At 37.4% G+C, this 27245-nt stretch overlaps 1 protein-coding gene across 2 annotated transcripts; it reads right to left on the reverse strand.

Annotated features, from left to right (window-relative positions):
• Nucleotides 1-343: 343 nt before the first annotated feature.
• Nucleotides 344-26880, reverse strand: ARHGAP11A (Rho GTPase activating protein 11A). Of its 2 annotated transcripts, none has more exons than XM_059056128.2 (12): nt 26026-26880; nt 22025-22095; nt 20803-20899; nt 20020-20273; nt 19180-19343; nt 18866-19012; nt 10612-10686; nt 9649-9813; nt 6658-6787; nt 6061-6169; nt 3287-3425; nt 344-2883 (listed from the first exon to the last, which is right to left on the reverse strand). In XM_059056128.2, the coding sequence occupies exons 1-12, from the start codon at nt 26152-26154 to the stop codon at nt 1295-1297; spliced, it is 3069 nt and encodes a 1022-aa protein (XP_058912111.1). In that variant the 5' UTR covers nt 26155-26880; the 3' UTR covers nt 344-1294. The 2 variants fall into 2 exon arrangements, with proteins under 2 accessions (XP_058912111.1, XP_058912110.1); XM_059056127.2 differs by having other exon boundaries at nt 9685-9813; nt 26026-26811.
• Between the last annotated feature and the right edge of the window lie 365 nt (nt 26881-27245).

Here is a 27245-nt window from a genome sequence, read left to right on the forward strand (position 1 = left end):
ATTAACAGATGTACTGCTATTAGGGAGAACTTGGTAAAGCAAACCTCTGATGACTTAATGCTGCCTGGTTGCTCTGAATGGTGTGCAGTGTGGTTCTATTCTGCCCCAAGCTTGAATGTGGCACCCTAACAATTGACCTGCAAAACTGTCTTTAGAGGTTGAGTCTGCATGCATATTCCTTCCTCCAAAGCTCAGAGAATACCCTCGACTGTTGATATTATTCTTTCGTTAAAGATTTGTTATTTCTAATAATTTAAAATATAAATTTAGATAGATTTGCTTGACAATTTGGGTCAAATTCTAAAAGGTTATTTTGAATTTCATTAGAGTCTCAGGCAAGTCATTTTCCAGAAAGTTATCTTTAATGTCTTTGCTAAATAAATAACATTTACACACACGACAAAACCATCACAGGCTCCTGTAGGAATCCAAAGTGTAAGAATCCAAGGTAAATGTACAGAGGTGCATCAACTATTTCAAAGTCTAAAATCAAGCATCTGTATATAAGCAATCACTTTGATTAAAATCTTCCAAGATTAATTACTCCCTCTTAAGACATTTTAAATTCTATATTGGAAAAAACAGGTATAAATGTACTTGTGCAAATTAACTTTAAAAAACATAGTATGGCTTTAAAGTCACAGTTACTTCTGCAGCATCATATACTATATGAGCACACTTGAGTCATCATTCTGCATTAGCCATTATTCTTAGTTCAAGTGAACACAGTCACATCTATAGACAATATATGTCTAATTACTCTGCACCCAAAAGGAATAAAGGATTAAGATGCTATTGAAACAAATTAATTTCTAGGGACTTTGATAAAGATAATAAACATTAATGGAATTTGGGAAATAAGATTTGCAGGGCTTATCTCTCTCTGTGTGTGTGTTAGACATTTCTTAGAGAAACCTCATCTGACTTAGGAGTAACAGGAAATAGGCACAACTTATTCCATTCTTCCTATCGCACGTTAAAAAATAAAATTCATGCAATTTTCAAAAATTAATTTCTTATAAACCCAGGCAAAGATTCCTTTAAAAAAGTAAAGTGTAACCTCTGCTTTGAGAGATGACAATAAAATTAATAAGTTTAAATATTGCCATAATTAAGAAAAACAAAGTCATCATTTATACAAGCTTAAGAATTCAAGTTACTTGTGCAATGAAATTAAAATTTATCACATACCAATCATTCTGACCTACAAACTAACACGTAGATTACCTTGCAAGTCATATCACCAATTGCTAATTTTATTTACATTAATGACAAGTAGTATAACATTTACCAGTTACAAGTCTACAGGTCTACTTGTTGGTAGTAGTTGAGCTTTTCCAATAGGATTTTTTGGAGAACCTTTATACCAGACCCTCTCTTTTTCTGATGGTCTTCTAAGGACCCTGTTATTTATGCCACGAGAAAAGCCCATATCACTATTTACAACAGATTTTACTATATCATGATTTGTCAGATCATCCAAGGGAACCTTAATTTGGCCATTAGATATCACTTCCTGCTTACAAACTCTGGTGGACCCAAGAGAAGCATTTCCAGAGTTTGGGTGCCTCTTCATTTGTGAGAAAGATGTATAAGTTACCTCCACGCTTAATTTTGAAATCGTATCAACATTCGACTGTTTGCATGATGTAGACTTCTGTTCTTTAGGACGTGATGTGGTACATGGAATAGAGGAATCTTCTGACGTACACGCTACACGAGAGGGAAGAGCACTATCACAGCTCACCGATTTAACCAGAGGAGAAGCAGCATCACCAAGACTTGCTAATTTATGTCCTGGAGGTTGTCCACCACACAGCAACAAAGAATTAATTCTTCTGACAGACTGACGGACAGGCATACGCTGAAACTTAAGAGGTGACTTAACTTTTGTCCTATTTGGTTCATTTAAAGAAAGATTGTTAAACCACTGTATGTGGTCTGAAACCTTTCCATGCTCTGTCATTTGTAAATGTTCAGAAACCGTTTTATCACATGTTTCCACCAGTGACTGCTGTTTAACAATTCTCACAGGCCTAGGTTTTGACAGGTTTGCGCTATTACACGTAATCTGCTCTGAGGAAGAGGCGCTAGCCACGTCCTCTCTAGAAGCTGCACATTTCAGTAAGTTCTCTTCAATCATATTTTCATTCTCCTTTAATTTAGTATTTAGTGTATCCCTTGGGGACTCTTGTTTCTTTATTTGTTCATCACTGGGCAATTCCTGCTTGCTTAAATAATCTTTTGGTATATTCGAATGAATGTTGTCTTCTAGTTCTATCTTCATCTGAGTTGAGTAACATTTTATAGTGGCTTCTCTACCCAATTTTTGAGTTTGATGTAGTGAGAAGTCTCTTTCTGAAAAACTATTTTCATCTTTACTAGTGTGGTGTTCACTGGATTCTGTCACAGTGAAATTATTAATTTCAAATAGATTTCTTTCTGGGCTACATTTGATAGAAGATGTTTCATTAAATTTTACTTTCCCTACATTAGTTAATAATGATGACTGCCTGTGATTTATCAATGCATGAAGATTACTTCCAGATTCAGAAAATGCTTTCTGAATTTTCACCACAGTCTCTGTGGTCACGTTATTTTCATCCCCACTAAGAGAGCTGCCAGTTACGTTGTTATTATGCCTACTGTGTACATTAGAAGGGGTAAGCTCATATGACCTAACAGGTGGCTTTTCAACCATCATATTGGGCTCCAAGGAAGAGTTTTCCACCTCAAGAATTGCATCTATTGGAGAAGCTTCATTTCCATCTATTTCTTGAAAACTTGAATTACTAGGTCCTGTCCAAGACATCCGGTAATTTCTTCCACCTAGTTGCTCTGGAGTTAATAAGTTTTCCTCAGACTTACTGATCTTTTTTGAACCTAAAATAAAGCAGTTCAGTGTTTTTAATCATTTATATCTGACCTAGTTTTGAAATGTTATTCAAATACATGACAAATTAAATACTAAGCATTTAATTCTGATAAACTAGATTTGTGTTAAAAGAGATAATTTTTATCTATAAATATGTCAAACATCTTTATATTTACATTTGTAAAGATCCTCCAATTATTCATAGAAAAATACATTACAATTCCAATATTTTCACTATTCAAACACGAATTTTCAATTTCTAGAACAGTAAATTACTTAATATATTTTATCATTAAAAACAACTAAAGGTTATATGTCAATTATATCTCACTAAAATGGGAAGAAAATTTTTTAAAAAACAACTAAAGTAGGCTTTTGGGGTAAAACTCTAACAATATCATGTAAATGTACCTTTTTTTGTTAATCTTTCATCAATATACGGGCTAAAAAGCAGACCTGTTTTTACAGATTCAATCCTATTTTTTAAACTTTGTTGATTTGCAAGTCGTCGACCAACATTTTCAGATCTATCGACACCAGAACAAACATTCTGTACAGAACAAATTGAAAAAGTTTTGGTTAAGAAATAAACCTAGTTAATTCAAAATATTACTTTGTAGTTATCAAAATCCTCTACAGCTGATTTTAAAAGGTGTGTATATAATTGAGGAACAATTTTATAGCAAACACAATATACTTGCATGCATGCTGATGAAAATTATAAGCATTTGACTTGGCTATTAGTGGATATTTTATGATCTAAAATAAAAACAGCCTCACACATTAACTTAAAAAAATTTTTTTGTGTGTGATGACTGTGCCAGTGCCTGTTCACAAGAGTGAAAGAAAACAGAAAACAAAAAAACAGAACAAAATCTTACCTCATGGAATTTACATTCTTGATGGGCAGATTTAGACCAGAAGAAGATAGACAATAAACTATAAAGTATAATATACAATACATAAGGTGAAAAGTGCTAAGGACAAAAGCAAAGCAGGGTAAGGAGGATACGGAGTGGTAAAGGGTGGGGTATAATTTTAAACACAGTGAACAGAAGATGATTTGTGAGTAAAGAAAAATGAGAGCGACGGTCATGAAGGTATGAGGGGGAAGAACATTCCAGGAGAGGAAAATGCCAGTGCAGTCTCTAAGGCTGAAGCAAGGTCTGGCACATTTGAGAAACTGCAGGAGGCAAAAGTAAATGAAGCCGAGAGAGCAAGGGAGGGTGGCAGGAGGAGAGCTCCAAGAGGGAGGCCAGGAACAGATCATGCAGGGCACTGCAGATCAGTGTAAGAACTTTGGCTTTTCTCTTTTTCCCCTCAGAGTGAAGCAAGGAGTCACTGAAGGGTTCTGAGCAGAGGAGTGACATGAGTGACATGATTTAACTCTGGTTTTTAGAGGATAATTTTGGCTCTAGTACTGCAGCAAGGTAGAAGCAGGTAGACCTACTAGTAGGAACTTGTAGTAATCCAAGTTCCAGATGACATAACTTAGAGAAGGTTAGAAATGTAGTACTGGTGAGAAATGGTCGGCCTGGATAGACTGAAAGCAGAAGTTAGACAGGATTCCATAATGGTTTTGATGGTACATATGAGAGAAAGTGAGGGGTCAAGAATGTCTGCATGCTGTTGGTGGGAATGTAAATTGATACAGCCACTATGTAGAACAGTATGGAGATTCCTTATAAAACTAAAAACAGAACTACCATACGACCCAGCAATCCCACTACTGGGCATATACCCTGAGAAAACCATTATTCAAAAAGAGACATGTACCACAATGTTCAATGGAGCACTATATACAATAGCCAGGACATGGAAGCAACCTAAGTGTCCATGGACAGATGAATGGATAAAGAAGATGTGGAACGTATATACAATGGAATATTACTCAGCCATAAAAAGAAACGAAATTGAGTTATTTGTAGTGAGGTGTATGGACCTGGAGTCTGTCATACAGAGTGAAGTAAGAAAGAGAAAAATAAATACCATATGCTAACACATACATATGGAATCTAAAAAAAAAAATGGTTCTGAAGAACCTAGGGGCAGGACAGGAATAAAGATGCAGATGTAGAGAATGGACTTGACGACACGGGGAGGGGGAAGGGTAAGCTAGGACGAAGTGATAGAGTGGCACTGACATATATACACTACCAAATGTAAAATAGCTAGTGGGAAGCAGCCGCACAGCACAGGGAGATCAGCTCGGTGCTTTGTGACCACCTAGAGGGGTGGGATAGGGAGGGTAGGAGGGAGACGCAAGAGGGAGGGGATATGGGGATATATGTATACATATAGCTGATTCACTTGGTTATATAGCAGCAACTAACACAACAATGTAAAGCAATTATACTCCAATAAAGCTGTTAAAAAAAAAAAAAGAATGCCTGCATGGTTTTTGGCCTAAGTGATTATAAGAATGAGTTGCCATAAGTGAGATGGTGAAGACTGCAGGTAGAAGTGTGGGTGGAGGAGATAGGGAGAAGTGGAGAAATAGCAACAGTGGAGAAATGCATCTTGGGAGCTCTACTTGGGGCAGGTTACACTTGAGATGTCAACACCTCCCTACTTGGGATCAATACCCAAGTAGGGAGGTCAAGTAGGTAGGTGTTAAACAGTCAAGTTGTTCAGGAGAGCATTTTGGGCTAGAGATATAAACTTGAAGTCATAAGTATATACATGATGTTTAGAGCTGATGATCACCCTGAGTGAGTAGAGTGAGAAAAGAGAAACCCAAGGGCAAAGCTTTGGGCACTCCAATGTAAAGGAATTAGAAAATTAACTAACAAAGAAGGAAGAAAATCATGAGACTATATGTCCCTGAAGCAAGAAAAGAAAGTATGCCAGAGAGGAGCAAGTCATCAGCCAGGTTACATGCTGCTGACATATCAAGGCTAACAAGGACTGGTATTTGTCCACCTGTCTGAGCAATGCTGAATTCATGAGTGATCTTATGAGAGCTGTTTCAGTGAGCGTTGGGGATGAAAGCTTCACTGGAATTGATGTCAGCAGAATAGAAAAGGAGGAACTGGAGATAACAACTCAAGTGTAAGGGCTGCTATAAAGAAAAGCAGAGAATGGGACAGTCGATGGAAGAGAGGCAGGGTTGAGAGAGTCTTTTAGCATCAAGTCTTCAGCTTTATCCTAATATCAACTTCAATGAAATGCTGAAAGACACTTACTCCATCTTTGCTACTTTTCCCTAGATTAAATTTCAAACGAAGAGATCTTCGAACCTTTTCTTTACGGCTGATTTTAGGAGAGAAGCAGTCTGCTTTTCCGGATTCCACTCTAGAAAGAGTCAAATTAAAAACATCAGTTTACAGCATAAGAATTGGAATTCCTACAAAATAAAGTTTGAAAGTCCAGAGCAAATCACATTGTTAGTAATTGAATAGAGTAATAATTTTTTAGGTTTAAGATACCATATATGAACACATTGTATTTGCATAAAAGATACAAATATTTTATAAAATAAACTTTCCTGTTTATCACAAGAGTTTAGTCACTTATAAACCAGAATCATTAGGGCAGACTAGCTTTTTATATTAACAGGAAATTTTAAAATTACACACATCAACATAAAATAGGATTTTAAAAGCAAGCAAAATGGATTCAAATTAGGAATCTTTCTCTAGAGGATATGCACTTGATTAATAAGACTATAAAGGCAAAGGGGATTTTTAAAAATTATGATTCAATTATGATTCTCAGTAGAAAGACACAAAATATTTTATTAACTCTATATACCAAATTTTTATCCAACGTGGATAAATTACCTGCAAACTTTTTTGCTTGCAAGCCTTTTACTTCGCCTTAGCACACCTGTACTGATCAAATGGTTTCCATTGACAGCGACAGGAGAGAGTGAGCTCTGAGATGACCCTTCTGGGCTTGTATCAAAGTGAACTATAAAAATAACCACACGTGATAGACCACACATACTCATTTTCTTTTCAAAGTATAAAATATTAATAGCAATTAGGTTTAAAGTCTTAATTTCCACCCCTAAACAACCGCAAAATCACTTAATTTCTGTTAGAATCTTCAGGGGTCAAATAACCCAAGTCAACTAAAAAAAAAAATCTATTTCTTACTTTTTAGTTACCAACTAAAGGTCAGATTAAACATTATTTTTATATTAGAGTTTTGCTTTAAACTCTTTTAATGCTACAAGGGAGGGGTGGGCACTGTTGCAGACTGGAGAAAGAGCAAGCTTTCGAGACAGACTTGAGTTTGTCCACCACTTACTAAATGGCTTTAGACTCTAAAATTGGACTTCTATGGTGAATATAAATATTACTGTAACATATATAAGATGTCTAGCACAGTACCTGGTACATAAGATTAATTAATGCTACTATCAAAAATAAACTACTGAAAAACAATTTAGTATCTGAGTGTCCAGTATGCACCTGCTAGCCAACTTGCTGTCTACTTGACTCTGGAGTGCAATTTGTCCAAAACTTTTGGCAAACAAAAACTGATGATCTATAACATACACCTAACCACTTGGCTACTGCCATGTTCCATGATAACAAGTGGAGGTTACAACAGCTCATTTTGATTAAGTTATTTAACACTATACCATGAAACCAACTATAATAAAAAATTAGAGAAAAGTATAATAGTTATGAGCAAAGGCTCCATATACATTTGATTTGTATTTGAATATTGCCCAGGATACACTCAACAAACATGAACCCTCTCAACTTATCATTGGTATCGATAAAGAATTCACACAGGTCCCCAAACAGAGATATCCAAGTTTTTTCAATTACAAAAACAGAAAATAATACAACCATTACAGTGACTTTTTGGGTGCATTTGGCTAAAAAAAAAGCTTGGAGGCAATATGATATATTCAATGTGACATAGGTAGCTTTATTCTAGGGCTGCAGTCTAGTTATCTTGAAAATGTATCAGTGGGGCTTCCCTGGTGGTGCAGTGGTTGAGAGTCCGCCTGCTGATGCAGGGGACATGGGTTCGTGCCCCGGTCCGGGAAGATCCCAAATGCCGCAGAGCGGCTGGGCCCGTGAGCCATGGCGGCTGAGCCTGTGCGTCCGGAGCCTGTGCTCCGCAGCGGGAGAGGCCACAACAGTGAGAGGCCTGCGTACCGCAAAAAAAAAAAAAAAAAAAAAAAAAAAAAAAGAAAAGAAAGAAAATGTATCAGTGGTGATCAGTGGTGACAAGGAGGCACAGTCACAATAGATGGAATAACACATAGTTACAACACATATTAGAAAAAAATTAAAAATAAGCACACTATGGATTATAGATTAATATTGTTGCCTACATATATTAAAGAAAAGCATCATATCTGTTATAATCCAAACTTAGAAACCAACTCATTTACAATTTTGCAGATGCAATTTATTGAATTGTGGCTGAGAAAGTAAGGTCAAAGAAAAACGGTGAGTTAAAATAATAGAATTACTGATGCTGAACTTGTTAATTTTTTTATAAAAGAAGTTTCGCTGATTAAGCAGGCTCATACTAATGTTACAGTAACATAATATTTAATCTATTTTTGGGGAGCTTGGAGAGGAGAAATCTGCAGGTTCATTTCTTGGGGAAGATGATGTATTGCTAATAAACAAAGGCAGGTAGAACTATGATTCACATCTGTCATTTGGAAGTAGTCCTCCAAAGCAGAAAGCCTTTAAATACTAAAAACACACTAAGTTACTTTAAAGTTTAAGTCTCCCGCCTGTGAATACAGATAGAACTACAGGCATAGCTTCAGAGTTCTTATCATTACACTTTAATGAACCACAGAGAACCTGAAGGACCATAGAGAACAAGTTACTATTCTGTTCACCTTTTTAATAAAACAAACAAGGAGAAAATGTAAACCTTTCGGATAACAAAGGCAAAAGAGAGGCTTTTGGGAAGAAAACCTCATAACCCAGCTAACAAATTAAAATTGAAACTCTTAACATTGTCTGAAACCAAAGAAAATCTAAAAGAATCAGAGGCTACTCACATTTTGTCTAAATGTGACACAAATATGAGATGGAAGATTCTGGGCTTAGAGTTTCAATTCATTTTGGGTTGACCATAGGTTAATACGAACCAACTTGTATTCTACACATGCTAAAGGAGCCAACTCAATCCAAGATCACACTAACAAAAATTTGGTATTCAAATTAGCATGATTATAGTTTTCTCTGGAGGCTCTGGTTGGCCACATTAGGAACTTGTATTTCATTTGGAATAAAATGGCTGGGCTGGTAAGGGATGTGGAAACCATGCCATAAGGATGGCTTTTTATAAAAGCCACTTGAGTATAAAACTTTAAAAATACTGCCCCCCAAATTAACCCACAATGGTACTTCAATGGTAACACCCCTACTCTGGATTCAGAGATGCTTAAACGCTGGTGACCTCAACTCAACAAAAGACAGCAATCCAGCCACAGCTACAGATCCAGAAGTAACTAAAGTAGAATTTAGGATGTTCAATCATGTAAAACCTGAACACAAGTGCTATCCTATCCACAGTGACCCATAACTTTCAATAGGCATGGCAGTAAAACACACACACACACACACACACACACACACACACACACACACACACGCGCGCTAATTATACTGAACCACTGTCTATTTTAAAAGTTAGGGGACTTTATAAAATTCAGAGATTTGATAAAACAGAGAATAAAACTCTGGCTCCTAAAGGGTCATATTAATATGAAATAGCACTTTGTCCAGAATAGGCACTCATGTTAATGTTTATAACCCAATTATGTAAATTCCATTTGTTACCTGATACTGGTGTAGAAGTGCTACTGAAGAGATTACCTGGCAACAACTCAAAGTTAAAATTGTGCTTGATGGACTTCCTTTTCTTACTTGAGAAACCATGGGAATCTACTGGCATTTTACGCTTAGCATTTGGTGTAAGAATCATTGGTGAAATGGATAGCTGGGCTGAAAAAAAGAAAACTTGTTTTTACTCCCACAAAGTTCATAAAATACAAACACTTTATATAATTTCTTCTTATAAAGCTATTTCTTAGAACCAAAAATGGGGGGGATATGTTTACATTAACATTATCAAATATATACTATAAAACTAAATTAACACTATGCAATTACCTAAAATAAAAACAGTGAAGATGCAAAGAGGCCAGATTCTTAGTAACTTCAACACCAAATAGACTAAAAGATGCATATAATTCACATTAAAAAGTATTAAATAGGCAAGAAAAATTATAATCAAGGTGTTGAAACAAAAACTGATCTAAATATTTTTGATTTTCATCATAACTGAGTATTAACCAGTTAATGTCTTCAATCTAGAAAACAAAACAAGTAATCAAATTTTCTATTACTGGGTTGAATAATTTCAGCCACAAGCAAACCAAAAAAAAAAAAAACTGGAACAAATACTAATAAACTTCTGGTTCTAAAATAAAAATGAGATTGAGTTATTTTCACATGTTCAGTATCATCCAACTTACAAATGGAAGAACGTGATTCAGAAGATCAAAGATATAATAGACTAAAATAAATTCATACCTACAATTTTAGGTTCATTATATCCAATGTAATTATATATTATGTATTACATATATATATATCCAATGTCATAATATTATAGTACAATATCTCCACTGAAAATTACATTTGGAATTGATTAAACAAAATAAGTTAGGTAATCATTATCGTAATTAACTTTTGTATAATATATATAAATGTCCACTTAAATAAATATATAATACCTACCAGTTCTTTCCTGTTGAGGTGTAATAGAGGGTGTCCTGTTAGATTTAAGTTTATTGAATGCTCCACTAACAAAATCTGAAATGCAAGGCATATTTATAATCATATAGTCAAATATAACAACATTTACCTAACTTTTATCAGTAATTCATATTGCTATTTGTCATCTTTCAGCATCTAAGTTTATATCAGCTTATATGGTTTTTTTTTTTGGTTTTTGTGGTACACGGACCTCTCACTGCCGTGGCCTCTCCCGTTGCGAAGCACAGGCTCTGGACGCACAGGCTCAGCGGCCATGGCTCACGGGCCCAGCCGCTCCGCGGCATGTGGGATCCTCCCGGACCGGGGCACGAACCCGCGTCCCCTGCATCGGGAGGCGGACCCTCCACCACTGCGCCACCAGGGAAGCCCTCAGCGTATATGTTTTAAAGTCATTTAAGGTCATTTAAAAGGAATTATTTCAAAATAGGGGAAAAAAACTAAAGGATATATTTGTATTCCATTCCCCTCTTATACTCCCATGTCTCTCAAAAAAAAATAAAATAAATAGCAAGACATTAAATACAGAATGAGGGACTTCCCTGGTGGTCCAGTGGTTAAGACTTTGACTTCCAATGCAGGGGGTGTGGGTTCAATCCCAGGTCGGGGAGCTAAGATCCCACATGTCTCTCAGTCAAAAAACTAAAACATAACTTTAAAAATGGTCCACATCAAAAAAACCCAAAAAACATACAAATAAATAAATACAGAATGAATTGTAAAACAAGTATCTATATATAATGTATAGAAAGAGTATGGAACAGGAAATCATTACCTTTTGAGGAAGGAAAGAAATGGCATTAAGAGAGGAAGCTTTGCAAGGGAAATAAAACCTGAACAGTGTTCTGAAGGATTTGTAGGTGTTGATTAGGGTGGAAGGTAGAATTCAGGCAAGGTGGCTAGTATATGAAAAGGTATGTAAGAAAAAACAGAATTTATGTATACTAGAAACCAGGAGTTTGATACTGCTAGAGCAAAGAGTGAACAGTGGATATGGTAAGAGATAAGTCTTGTGTATTAGGCAGAACAGGGCTGTGTATCATTTTGAAGAACTTGAACTTCTCCAAAGGCAAAAAGGAACAATGTCATCATTTCTGCACTTTAGGAAAACCACTAAATCTGCAGCAGTATGATAGATTTATTGGGGGGTAAGCCTCCTTGGATGGAGACAGGCAAACTAGCTAAAGGTTCTTCTAAGTGTGCTATTCAGTCATTCAACAAATATCTATTTTGTCCCTATTATGTGTCAGACACAATGAAGATACAACAGTGGCCAAAATATGAAACAGTGTCCTTTACAAAACTTATTCTATTGGAGGAAACAAACATTAAATATACTAAGGAAATAAATACCTATTGACAAATGGGTAAATAGCGTGAAGTACAAATATAACAACAGATTTAGATTGTGGAGTTAGAGGAGGTATCCTTGAGGAACTGGCATTTAAGCTGAGACCTGAAGGAAGAGTGGGAATTAGCCAGGCAAGAGAAGAAGGTCTAAATTGAGGTAGCAGCTGTGGAAATGGAGGCAGTATTAAGGGTATTTAAGAGATCAAAATGATAAGACTTGGTAGACAGTAGGATGTGTGAATGAGGAAAGAGCAGATAAGGACATCTAGAATTCTGACTTTGATGACTGAGTAGACAATAGTGCCATCCAAAGAAACTCAACAGGCCAGGAAAGAATGGAATGACATACTCAAAATATTTAAAGATTAAAAACTGTCAGCTATATCATTCAGATATGAAGGAGAAATAAAGGGTTTCCCAGATGAACAGAAGCTGAGTGACTTCATCAGTGCTAGACCTGCCTTACAAGAAATGATGGAAGGAACTCTTCTACCAGAAACAAAAAGGCAAAAGTAATCAAAATTTTGAGTAAGATGATAAACAGAATCAGAAAATTGCAACTCTATATCAAAATAAGTTGTCAAACAATTCTATAATAAAGGTTAAAGGGAAAAAAGCAGTAAAACTGTAGCTACTTCAATTTGGTAGAGAACACAAAACATAAAGAGACAATTTGAGACAACAGAAACATAAAAGGTAAAAGGAAAATGATGAACCTCATATAGGCAAATGAAGGTAGTAAGATACTATTGGCAGAAAAAGGACATTTATCTGTAAGACAATTTACACAAACCTCATAGTAATCAGAAAATATAAATCTAGAGGGACTTCCCTGGTAATGCAATGGTTAAGAATCCGCCTGCCAATGAAGGGGACATGGGTTCGAGCCCTGGTCTGGGAAGATCCCACATGCTGCGGAGTAACTAACCCTGTACACCACAACTACTGAGGCTGCACTCTAGAGCCCACATGCCACACTACTGAAGCCCACATGCCTAGAGCCTATGTTCCGCAACAAGAGAAGCCACCACAATGAGAAGCCCGTGCACCACAACGAACAGTAACCCCTGCTTGCTGCAACTAGAGAAAGCCCTCGTGCAACAATGAAGACCCAATGCAGCCAAAAACAAACAAACAAAATAAATAAATTTATTTTTTTAAAAAGAAATATATATAAATTTAGAGCAGAGACACAGAACATAAAAGAGAAAACTGAGAAAAACATCATAGAAAACCACCGAACCAAAATGGTATACAAAAACACAAAGAAAAATAAACAATGGAGATACAGAACAACCAGAAAACAAAAGATAGAATGGCAGTACTAAGTCTTCATCTATCAATAATCATCCTAAATGTAAATGGATTGAATTCACCAATCGAAAGACAGAGTGGCTGGATGGATTAAAAAATAAGACCCAACTATATGCTGCCTCCAGGAGACTTACTTCAGCTCTAAAGACAAACATAGGCTCAAAGTGAAGGGATGGAAGATGATCCTCCAAGCAAATGGCAGCCAAAAGAAAGTGGGCATAGCCATACTCATATTAGACAAAAATGACTTCAAGCTAAAAAAGTTAACAAGAGACAAAGGTGGACATTATATAATGATAAAGGGGAGTTAATATATATGCACCTAACATATGAGTGCCCAAATATATAAAGCAAGTATTAACAGACCTAAAGGGAGAAACTGACAACACAATAACAGTAGACTTTAACACCCCACTTACATCAATGGATAGTTCATCCAGAAAGAAAGTCAACAAGGAAGTAGCAGTTTTAAATGAAACATCAGACCAGATGAACTCAATAGATTTATACAGAACATCCCATCCAAATACAGCAGCACACACATTCTTCTCAAGAGCACATGGAACATTCTTGTGGATCGACCATAACTTGCAACAGAAGTCTCAATAAGTTTAAGAAGACTGATATCATATCAAGCATCTTTTCTGATCATAATGGTGTGAAACTAGAAATCAACTACAAGAAGAAAACTTGAAATATCAGAAATATGTGAAGACTAAACAACATGCTACTGAACTACTGGGTCAATCAAGAAATCAAAGGTTAAAAACAAAACAGGTGAATCCTACCAAACATTCAAAACAGATTTAATATCTATCCTTCTCTAATGCTTCCAAAAGACTGAAGAGGAGGGAGCATGTGCTAACTCATTTTATGAGGCCAAATTTCCCTGACACCAAAACCAGGCAAGACAATGCAAAAAAAAGAAAATTATAGGCCAGTATCTCTGATGAACATAGATGCAAAAATCCTCAACAAAATATTGGCAAACTGAATAATACATTAAAAGGATCAAACACCCGCAAATCAATCAACGTGATATACCGCATTAATAAAATGAAAGATAAAAATCATATGATCATCTCAATAGCTGTAAAAAGCATTTGACAAGATTCAACATCCATCTGTGACAAAAACTTTCAATAAAATGGATATAAAAGGGAAGTACCTCAACATAATAAAGGCCATATATGATAAACCCACAATCAACCTTATACTCAATAGCAAAAAGGTGAAAGCTTTCCCTCTAATATCAGGAAGAAGATAAGGATGCCCACTCTCAACCCTCTTATTCAATATAGTATGGAAAGTCCTAACCAGAGCAAATAGGAAAGGAAAAAATAAATTTAAAAAAGATATCCAAATTGAAAGGAAGAAGTAAAACTGTCACTATTTTCAGAGGACATATTTTATATACATGTATATAAAACCCTGAAGACTCCACTAAAAAACTATTTGAAATAATAAGAAAACAATCCCATTTTACAATCACAACAAAAGGAATAAAGTACCTAGGAGCAAATTTAACGGAGGAAGTAAAAGACCTGTACATTGAAAACGCTAAGACACTGTTGAAAGAAACTGAAGAAGACACAAAGAAATGGAAAGATACTCTGTGTTCATACATTAGAAGAATTAACACTATTAAAATGTCCATAGTACCTAAAGCAACCTAAAGACTCAATGCAATCCCTGTCAAAATCCCAATGACATTTTTCACGTCAACAGAATTAAAAATCCTAAACTTTATACAGAAACACAAAATTTCCTGAAAAACCAACGCAATCCTGAGAAAAAAGAACAAAGCTGAAGGTATCACACTCTCAGATTTCAAATTATATTACAAAGCTATATAGTATTCAAAACAGCCTGGTATTGGCAGAAAAACAGACACATATCAATGGAACAAAATTCAAAGCCCAGAAATAAATCCATACATATATGGACAATTAATTTATGACAAAGATGGCCAACAGGCTCATGAAAAGATGTCCAACATTACTAATTATTAGGGAAATGCAAATCCAAACCACAATGAGATACCATCTTACACCTGTTAGAATGGCTATTATCAAAAAGGCAAGAAATAACAAGTGTTGGAGAGGGTGTGGAGAAAAGGGAACCCCCGTACACTGTCGGTGGGAATGTAAATTGGTGCAGCCACTGTGGAAAACATTATGGAGATTCCTCAAAAAATTAAGACTAGAACCACCTTATGATCCAACCATTCCATATGAGGGTATTTATCCAAAGAATATGAAAACACTAATTCGAGAAGACACATGCACCCCTATGTTCATCACAGAATTATTTTCAATAGCCATGATAAGGAAACAACCTAAGTGTCCATCAATGGATGAACAGATAAAGAAGATGTGGTATATATATACATAATGAATACTACTCAGCCATAAAAAAAGGACAAAATCTTGTCATTTGTGACAATATGGGTGGACCTTGAGGGTATTATGCTAAGTGAAATAAGTCACACAAAGACAGACAAACACCATATGCTTCCACTCATATGTGGAATAAAAATCCCAAACAAACTAAAACAACCAAAATAAATGAACAAACCAAATAAACCAAAACAAACACATAGATACAGAGAACTGAGTTATGGTTACCAGACGGAAAGAGAGGTGTGGGAATGGCGAAATGGGTAAAGGGGGTCAACTGTATGGTGATGGATGGAAATGAAACTTTTGGTGGTGAGCACACCCATAGTGTATACATAAGTCGAAATTTAATGTCTACATGAAACTTACAATAATGTTATAGACCAATGTCAGATCAATAAAAATATATAAACGGTAAATTTTTAAAAGGGAGGGGGAAAGCTTGCTGGATAAGACATTTAGGCTGGGTTTTTGTGTGTGTGTGTGGTACGCGGGCCTCTCACTGTTGTGGCCTCTCCCGTTGTGGAGCACAGGATCCGGACGCATAGGCCCATCGGCCATGGCTCATGGGCCCAGCTGCTCCGTGGCACGTGCGATGCCCCTGGACCGGGGCACGAACCCGTGTCCCCTGCACCGGCAGGCGGACTCTCAACCACTGAGCCACCAGGGAAGCCCTAGGCTGGGTTTTGATAAGTGGATATTATTTGAACAGTAGAGGTAGATGGAAGTAAAAAATTATATCAATAAAAAGTATAAGCAAAAGAACAAAGTGTCTAAAAAACAATGAATAAAGAAAGTAGTTTGACTAAAGTATAGACTGCATAAAGGAGAGACAGGATACAGTAGAAAGGCAAGATAAAGCAATCCTATGAAAGATCTTTAATGTCAGGCCACAAATATCAGTATTAATGAAAGTTTCTGAAGGGTATGCATGTGAGATACATGACTAGAGTTATATATTAAGAATATCAGCCTTGACAGCAATAAGCAGGGCAGATTCAAGAAGGAGGCACAAAGACTAGGAAGGAAATTCTTACAGTAAACATGCAATAAACGCTGCAGACAGAATCTTACAGAACCTGAAAACTGTGAATATAGACAGTAAAGTAAGAGTAGGCACCTATGGCTTAAACCTGTGACTAGAGAATGGTGGTACCATTAATAGAAAAAAGAATTAGAGAAGAACCAGTTTAAAGAAGGGGAAGATGATCATTTCAAAATACTGAGCTCAAGCACCAAGGAAAAGCAGAAGTGTGATGTCTGCCTAGTAGAGACTTTTACTAAAGTGGTTTGACATTTGTGAGATAACAGTGGTAGAGATTTAAGTGTTCATCTATTTAGATGCAATAAGTGAAACTTACAGGAGTGAATGAAATCACAAAGGGAAAAGGGTAATAAAGATGATCTGCATCCAAGAATATCTGAATTTGGGGTAGGACGTTTTATGGGTTGAATTGTGTGCTCCAGAAAGACATGTTTAAGTCCTAACTCCCAGTACTTGTGAATGTGACCTCATTTAGAATTAGGGTCTATGCAGATGAACTCAAGTTAAGATGGCACCCACTGGTGCCATGACAGTTCAGAGGCCGATGTCATAAGAGGCCAAAAAGTGGGTGGTACTCCAAGGCCTGGAAATCCCCACCCCTCCTCCAAGATAATTAGAATATTCCTCCCACTTGTTAACCTATGAAATTACCCAGCCCATAAAAACTAACGACCCTCACACCTCAGGGCCACACTTGCCCTTCGAGACAGTCTACCTATTGCCTGAGATGGCCCACACTCTGTCTGTGGAGTGTGTATCTCTAAAATAAACCTGCTTTCACTTAAAAAAAAAAAAAAAAAGATGAGGTCATTAGGGTAAGCCCTAATTCAATGTGATTGGTGTCACTATAGGAAAAGTTGGACAGAGAGACATCTAGGGAGTTCGCCATATGACAACACAGGCAGAGACTGGAGTGATGCAGCTGCAAATCAAAGAATGGCAAGAATCGATAGCCACCACCAGAAGCCCGAAGAGGCATGAAAAGATTCTCCCTTAAAGGTTTCAGACAGAGCATGGCCCAGGCAACACTTTGATTTCAGACTTCTAGCTTCTAGAACTGTGAGACAATACATTTTGGTTGTTTTAAGCCACCCAGTTTGTGGTACTTTGTGGACTTTGTTACAGTACTGTACAGTATAGTACAGTACTTTGTTATAGAACAAAGAAGGCATAAGGGAAATCTACAAAGGAGGCAAAAAAAAAAAAACAGAAGGAGGCAAAACCATACAAGCCAAAAGATTCAAAAAGGCATCGGACAGTTAATAGAAATTGGTTCTGATACTCAAAAGATAAGAAATATCCTAAGGCAACTGGAGGAATAGCCTGTCTTCCGGATCAAGAAGATTAAGAAGTCTCATGATTGATTCTACCATGAGGAAACTTAGGTTCTTTTTGATTCTTCCTTGGTACTGTTTCCTTCATTATTTAGTTCATACTGCTAATTCATATTATTGTTTCAAGTCATTATCTCACACATGGACTATTGCCACACATTTCTGACTATTCTCCCTATCTCCAAGTCTCAATTCTCCAAACCAGATGATTTTCTAAAATAGTGTAATCATGTTATACCTCTCTCCAAACCTTCAATTGTTCTCCAATACCCAGTTTAATGTTCTAATTCTTTAGTGTGAGTTCAAGCTTATCATAATACCATCCTAATCCCTAGGATGAGCCACTCAAGTCATGCAGACATAGATTACTTCTACCTTACAGACACAGACATAGATTACTTCTAGCTTACACAAATCTTTCTTCATAGCGTCCTCAAATAGGATACAAATATTCTGACTCTCCACCCAGTTCTCCTAGATTCTACCCATTCTGCAAAAAGTTTCAGTTTAACTTTCTTTTTATAGTGTCCCTGGTTATAACAACCAGGGAACTTTTCTCCCTGGAATGCAGTTTATGTTTGTGCTAAATATCTAGCACATAATATTAGATTATATTGTCATTTTTATTTTTCACATGCATTATGTCATGCCTCTCCAACTATGCTGTAAGCACCAAAAAGGCATATACCATAGCTTATGCTTTTTTATGTTCAAACACATTTCAGGCAAAAGCAAATTGCTGTACGTCTACAAACAGGACTGCCATTACTGCTTACCTCCTACACTTTGTCTTCTCTTTCTCTTATAGTCACCAGGTGTTTCATAATCACCTTCTTCAAAGCCTTCTAGTGATGGAGTAGCACAGAGATCATCAATACCCAACATAGCTGGTATCTTTTCTAGGATAAAATCTGGAACATGCCCTAAACGAAAATGTCCACAATTAAGATTTTTCCTCTACTCCCGCTCAAAACATTTCAACAGTATATAGCCACTCTCTAACACCTGTCTTCATAGTTCACTTAGAAAAAGCTGGGATCTCCCTCATTTAAACAAAATCCCATTATTTAATAACACAACTACATCTTACCAATATCTGATGCATAATCAATAAGAGTTTGTACTATTGCAGCCTGTAATCGTAGCTTTTTTTCTGTGTTAGCAGACATCTTCTCATGCCCTTCACTTGTCTGAAGAAGATTTGGTGCAAATATCACAGCAAGATTGCTGCTATCCATCTTATTCTCACTGCACCTTAAAGGAAAAAAGGTTTTATGAGATGGAGCTAAAGATAAAAATACAGAGTTAAAATAACATATTGGGCACATTTTGAAGACCTCTTATTTTATCAGTTAAACACAAATCAAGATACAGTTACCCTTCATCTACCCATCTACATGACTGGCTTGAAATAAGACAGAACCAGAAATACACAGCCTCTCTGTGCTTAAATATATGTCATAAAAACATTGCTACACATAGAGTTCACACTTTGTTTTTCCACACAAACTGAACACATTTCTTTGATTTTTCAAACCCACACACAGAAAATTCAAAGTACTGAAGGCAGCAAGTATGTCTAAAACAAGCAGGCTCAATGACAGCAGGGAGAAGGGACAAATTTGAAAAGCAAATCGCAAATATTTTAGAAACACAATAATCTGAAGCCATTCAATGGACTACGAAGCCTATAAACACCAATAAGCCATTAAGGCATTCACCATGACAACCCTAAGACAGCAAGGAAATATTATATTTGGTATATTATTTTTAAAAATTATACAGGGTATACATCTTATAGTAAGGAAAAATATAATATTTTTAAGAAAAATTTCCATGCCAAATGAAATTTAATTTCTTATCATAAGGGTAAATCTAGCTAGTTGAGAAATTAAACTATCATCTCCAAAAACTTTTAATTACTACTCACCTAAGAGAAACTTTCCTGAGAAAGTTAAAGAAGTATCTTAATATATCAATTGTGTGGTCGGCCATAAGACAGGAAAGCAACAATGTAGCTTTATTCTTCTCCTCCTTTCTTAATTGTTGAGCTTTGAAAAGTGCTTCATGCAAATCAGCTGGGAGAACGGGCTCTGGCAATTCCCTAAAAAACTGCTTAAGAAGCCCTGCAATATCACAAGGAGGTGCAGAAGACAGGCATCTTTCACCATGATCCAGTTTATTCTGAAATAAATACAACAATCTTGAGCGTTCGGGGGTTTAAGGGTTTAATGCAAATAAAGTATCCTTTCTTATACTCTAAAGAGCTTTCTTTAATAAATTTCTCTTAATTCTTGTTTTAGTATTTATCACTTCTCTTTAGAAGGCTAAAAACAAAATTTTAAAAAATTTTCACTTCATATAGTACATTATAGGAACAAGGACCATGAATTTGAAAGTGCTCTGTAAACTTTTAAAGCATTATATAAATAGCTTGATTGTGACAATCATTTCACAACATATACATATATCAAAACATTAGGTTGTACACCTTAAATGTATTTGTCAATTATACCTCAATTTTTTAAAAAAAGCATTATATAAATGATATACATTTTGGAAAAAAGAAAAAGGGTTCTTCTGCCATGAAAAAAAGCTATCTGCAAACTCAATTTCTGTCCATAATTCATATAATAGTTCTAAATATTTCAATCCTAAAAACCAAATTAAAAAGTGGTACAAATGAAAACTTATAGTTCAAGAATATGCTTACCTTTAGTGCTTTTAGACGAATAACAGATCCTGATTTCCTAAAAAGCCCTTCTGTATGAATATGTTCTTCTAAAGATGTGCAAGCATCAACAAGAAAACTGGAAGAGAGAACTCTTTTTAGGTGGTAAGACACACATCTCACTAAATCCTATTCTCCTGCCAGAGGCTACACCCCTTTCAGCTCTGATGCTACAAATCCCTTTAATCTCTGTGATAGAAGGTTACTTTGTTTTCCTTTTTGCTTCCTAAATTCTTCTCTAAAGCCCATCTTTTCACCCATGACAACCTCAGTGAGCCTGCTCAATCCTTGATCCTTGCCAATCTTAATCCATTTCTCTGCTTCTGCTCAGAGCACAAGATGTCTTTTTTTTACTGCCTTCACTTCTTCATATCCCAGTCTTTGCTCAACCCTCTGCAATCAGACTCATCCCCATTACTCCATCAAGATCACGAATGGCCTCTGCCTTGCCAAATCCATGGTCAATTCACTGTCTTTATCTTCTTGTCCTACCAGCAGTTGATACACTCAACCACTCCGTGATGATCTTGAAAATACTCTTCTTCACTACACTTCTGGAATTTCTGCTGTCTCCCTGACTGCTCTTTCTCAAACTTCTTTTCTGGCTCCTTTTTCTGCCAGACTTCTCCATCCTAGGATCACCCAGGGTTCTAAGGCCTTCTCCATTTCTTTACCTATTGTATCTGCACAGGTGATCTTGCACAGCACACATAGCTTAAAAAACCTACCATCAACTAACTACATTTGCCCAAAAATAAGGCAAGGCTTTTTTTTTCTCTCACCAACATTACCTGTCAGAAAGTCAGATATATCCATCCCAGTCCTTACAATCCTCCTAACATTTAGAGGTGTGTGCTCAATTTCTTTACACTGAATAATTTTTAACAATCAATATTGGCTTAGATACTTAGGTAACAGCTGATAACAAAAAATTTGAATGGATGTCAGCTGCAAGCAAATGAAAGCATTGTACTGGTGCATAGTGGCTGAATGTTGCAGAGTAACTGACAGAAAAGCTTTCTTTTTAAAAAAGTAGACAAAGAAACTACAACAAAGATTTAGTCATTATTACTAGAGATATGACTGAAACTCTAAACATTGAAAATCATCATTAAAAAAAACCTTTCATAGGTCATTTAAAAAGCAAAATAGCAGTTTGAATACCAGTTTGAAATATTTACTCTTCCTTTCAAAGTTTGCTCACCTTGGAATATGTCCATATTCTGGAACAACAGACTGGGGCAATGTATTAAAAGGTACTCCAAACAGTTTACCCTAAAATGACAAAGTCAGTTACTCTAACACAAATATTAGGCTCAATATAAGCTTTCTTAAACATTAGGCAAATTAAAAACCTCACAAAATAAAACAAGATAGCAGAAATAAACTATTGGTCAAGACACAGAAAACAATTACATCAAGTATATTTGTTAAAAAATTACTACCTTACACTAGATATTATGCTAGGTGCTGGGAGTACAAAAATGGTCAAGATAGAGTCATTGCCCTTAAGCAACGCAGCAGATTCCCTCAGTTTCCAATCCCACAACAGAAAATCAATCCATTTAGTGTTCAGTAAGGAAATTCTTAAACAGAATTTGGCCCAATATGCTAACATTTCTGGAAAATACTACAAGCTCCTTTACTAACTATATAAATACTGACCTTAAACTTTCTGTTGGTCACCTTATAAATACTAACTTGAACAAAAGGCCAAATTGGACTATAACAGTAATTCCTGTCACTCAGTGAGTACTTCCTAAAATTATATCAGGGTGGTTCCTTTTAGACCTGATTATCTTTTCCACACTCTATGGGAGAGTACTAATCAAACTGTTCTGAGGTATCCAAGGACGGGATTCTGCAAACAATTTAAATTTCACGTCGTACTTTCAAAACCAATTTTAAAAGGTCAGAGTCGAATGTATTACTCACATTCAAATTTTAATACATTTGAAGATCCCAAGAGCACATTTGTATGTTGGTTAACTTGAGTGTTTGTGCACACCTCTGAATAAAGAATCTGCCACTATCTTTGGGCATATATTCAAACTTCTTAAAAACGAGTCACTGATTAAGAAGGTTGTAGCTTTGCCTTGAACTTAAAAGTAAATTCAAGGGATTTCCCTGGTGACTCAGTGGTTAAGAATCCGCTTGCCAATGCAGGGGACACGGGTTCGAGCCCTGGTCCGGGAAGATCCCACATGCTCGCGAGTGGAGCAACTAAGCCTGTGCACCACAGCTACTGGGCCTGTGCTCTAGAGCCCGCAAGCCACAACCACTGAGCCCGTGTGCCACAACTACTGAAGCCCGAGCGCCTAGAGCCTGTGGTCTGCAACAAGAGAAGCCACCGCAATGAGAAGCCTGCGCACCGCAGTGAAGAGTAGCCCCTTCTTGCTGCAACTAGAGAAAGCCCGAGCCCAGCAACAAAGACCCAACGCAGCCAAAAATAAATAATTTTTTAAAAAAAATTCAAGCCTGTATATGTCTGCTTATATGAAATTAGATTAAGTGTGCATACCTAATCACTCATATGTTAATTTAGTTTAGATACATCTGCTCTCCATGAATGCTCTTGAAGCACTTGTGTTGTAAGAGCACCTTATTTAACCTGTTATTTATAATAAGAAATCATTCAGGGAATTCCTTGGCGGTCCAGGGAATTGGTTGGGACTCCACGCTTTCACTGCTGTGAGCCTGGGTTCCATCCCTGGTCGGGGAACTAAGGTCCCGCAAACCACGGTGTGGCCAAAATCACTCAGCATTCTTAATGATTTGACAAAACCTTACTAGTCCTTTTCAAGTAGCTGGCTCAATTTAATTGACGGATATAGAAAAGACTGTGTAGCATAGTGCTTAAGTGAGCAGGCTCCTAGAGGCAGGACTGCCAAGTTTTAAATCCTGGCTCTTCCACTTATTAGCTGAGTGACATGGATTAAATGATCATTCTCTGTGCCTCAGTATCCTTATATAGGTCCTAAGTCATAGAGTTGCAGAATTAAATGAATTAAAAGGTGTAAAACATCAGTGTCTGACAAAGCAAACATTCAAAGAATATTTGTTGCTGTTACAATTATCATTTCAAGGTGAGCTATTTAAAAAAAAAAAGTTAGGGGGACTTCCCTGGTGGTCCAGTAGTTAAGACTCCGTGCTTTCACTGCAGGGGGCACGGGTTCGATCCCAGGTTGGGGAACTAAGTTCCCACATGCCGCATGGTGCAGCCAAAAAAAAAATTAAATAAATTTTTAAAAAGTTAGTATGGGCAACCCCTTATGTGGGTAAATCAGAATTTTCTTGATACTGTGCAACCAAACAAAATGCAAAAATAAATCAGATGCTAAAGCTGATTGTAAGTTTACAAATGTCTTACATAACCAGAATTCAGGGTTGGTTTTTTTTTTTTCAAGTCTCATTATGCTCAATAACTGGCTTCACAAGTAAGTGCTATAATTTAATCTCATAAAATAAAACTAATAACATGCTTTTAAAATTTTATTTATTAGAACATCACTTACAGTATCATCTTTAAAAAGATGTCTAGCACATTTCTTTTTTTTTTTTGCGGTACGTGGGCCTCTCACTGCTGTGGCCTCTCCCGTTGCGGAGCGCAGGCTCCGGACGCGCAGGCTCAGCGGCCATGGCTCACGGGCTCAGCCGCTCCGCGGCATGTAGGATCTTCCCAGACCGGGGCACGAACCCGTGTCCCCTGCATCGGCAGGCGGATTCTTAACCACTGCGCCACCAGGGAAGCCCCTAGCACATTTCTTAAAGAGCTCAAAACTATCATTAGATAACAAACACCAAAGAGCCAAAGAAATCTAGTATTCAAATAATTACCTAACATGTTAGATCTCGTTCGTGTTAACACAATGATTTTCTGTATTTCTCTATTAGAATATTTTTATTAGTGTTTCTAGCATGACTACCAATTAGGATGAGGACCTCTGATTATCATAACAACTAGCTGAATAAGTGGCATGTGACAGGCATTGTGTGCTAGTCTCATCTACAGATCTTATAACTTTTTAAAATCCCCTAAACAACTCAACGAGAGATACCATTCCCATTTTATAGAGCAGGAAACTAAAGCTTAGGACAAGCAGCCCAAGATCACACCCCAGGTAGGGGTAGAGCAGGAATCAAACTCAGGTCTATCTGATTCTAAAGGCCAAGTGTCAGTTTTTCTTGAGGGGTAAGAAAAAAAATCTGCATACAAATTCTTTCATATACTTACAAAACCTACTATATTTGAGATCTTGGAAAGCCAGTTTTACAATCAGAAGAAACCACTTAGTTTTAAAATATAAACAAATATGTTGCCAGTAAGTTGCAAACAACAAAAATAATTTCTCCAGAATTTATAAGCTGTTAAGAGGAATATAAATTGTCAGTTTTCTTCTCCAAGTACTTATTTTCTTTCAGAAACTATAAACTATTAAGAGTTATGAAAATTAATTTTTAGTTTTCATCTGTATTTATGAAGCACCATATAATTAGGCAAGTAAATCTAAAACAAAATGCTTTATATTCAACTTATTTTTCACAATGAAATTCTTGATGATTCTGTAGAGATATTAAAATCTCATTCGAAATCCCCTAACCTCAACCACCCCAAAATCAACAGCTTCTGAATCATTCCACTGTGGTTTCTCAATTTACTCTTTAAAAAAAAACAACCTTTATGTCTCAAAAATATGATATAGCCAAGCAGCAAGCATGTTCTTTTCAAATCGGTGAATATAAAGTTATTATCTAAAGCCTATTTCTAATACTGTCACACCTCATCTACTGATTCATTTTAAAAAGGTACTGGTACCCCTTGTCTCTCTCCAAATATTACTCAAACAGTGGTGGTGGGGTAGTGTTTGTCTCCCTTCCCACGTGCAACTTGTTCAAAATATTTACAATAACTTAGCAGCATCTGGAGACATTTTTGTCACAATTGGGACACGCTATGGGCATCTAGTGCATAGAAGCCAGAGATGCTGCTAAACATCCTATAATGCACAGAACAGCTAACCCCAATGCCCCCCAAAGAATTATCTAGTTCAAAATGTCAGTGTTGCTGAAGTTGACACACTTAAACATATCCTCTTTTAGATCCATACAAAACGAACATTTTAGCATGACCTGGTAATAAGTGATGGTAGGGAATACGCCCCCCCTCCCCCTTTTTTAACCTAAACCTCTTTCCCCAGAACTTACCACGATTTCCGTGGCTGCTGTCTCCGGTCTCCTGCGATCGCACTGCCCACGGCCACCCTTGACCTTAATGCCATAAACAGCCCGAAGCTGCTGTACAACGGCCAACCGCACCAGCCTCCGATCCCACATCCCGGACACGTCGCCCACTCTCCGAGGTGGGATCTGAGTCCTGACCCTCTTTCGCCACCAAGTCTTCCAATTTCCGAACACTCTCAGTTTTGCGCTCAGCTCCGCTGCCTTCCGGCCACGTCTGGCACTCTTCCCGCCCCGGACCCCAGCCACTTCCACGGCTTTTTCCTTGCTCCACCGACCGTCGTCTCTTATCTCTTTGACCTAGCCACACCTCACGTTCCCTTCACTTACACCGGCATTCTTTCTAGTCACTTAATCCTTTCAGCTACTTACACAGACCTCCCTTCTTTCTTCCAGATCCTTTCGGTTCCTTGTACCACGCCCGTTACCAGCTTCTCACTATTTCAGGCCACCTTCCTCCAAACCTCCCTTTGCCCTCGTCTCTCTCCGAACTGTAAAGACAACCCTTCTCCTCGCCCCTCCTGCCCCGCCCCCCGCAGACTCAGCTGAGCGTTAGTCCTTTCGGCCCCGAGCCCCCCACCCTAGCCCAGTCGCCGGACCAGCCGGCTGTTCAGGGGCCTCTTCCAGTCCCGGTCCCCGCCCGGGCTGGTGGCCGCCGTCACCCCGTTTCACAGGCTGCTCCCTCCCTCCTCCATCAACCTGCCTGCCGCCCCCGGCCAGCACATCCGGGTGCGCTCACTGAAGTCAAGTGTCCCTCCTCATGCCTCCGACCCACCGCCTCGACAGACAACCGGAACCACCGCGGCCGGCCCACCTTCTGTTGCAGTCCAGCCTCAAACGGCAGCGCCAAAAAACGTTCCACACTCTGATTGGCCCGCTCCTCTTTTTAAAATCAGGGCCCCGGAAGGTGGCCAGGAACTGCCTGTCTAGTAAGTCACGGGCAAAGGGGCGGGACCACGAAGGGTGTGGCGGGCAAAACTAAGAAACACAACAAGACGAGTTACACTTGCTCCTTCTTAGCCGTATTTTGGAGGAAAATTATTTTTATCCTGTATTTTAAAACACCCGGCCTGCGCCTGAGACAATATATTCGGGGATATGTAATAGACATCTCATTCTCATTTTTTTCAGAACTTGGCCGAGGCTGAAGGCCCTTTTACGGAGAAACCTGTTCTACGGAACCAGAG

The sequence above is a fragment of the Kogia breviceps genome, chromosome 3 (assembly GCF_026419965.1).
Source record: "Kogia breviceps isolate mKogBre1 chromosome 3, mKogBre1 haplotype 1, whole genome shotgun sequence".
Classification (NCBI taxonomy): Eukaryota; Metazoa; Chordata; class Mammalia; order Artiodactyla; family Physeteridae; genus Kogia; species Kogia breviceps.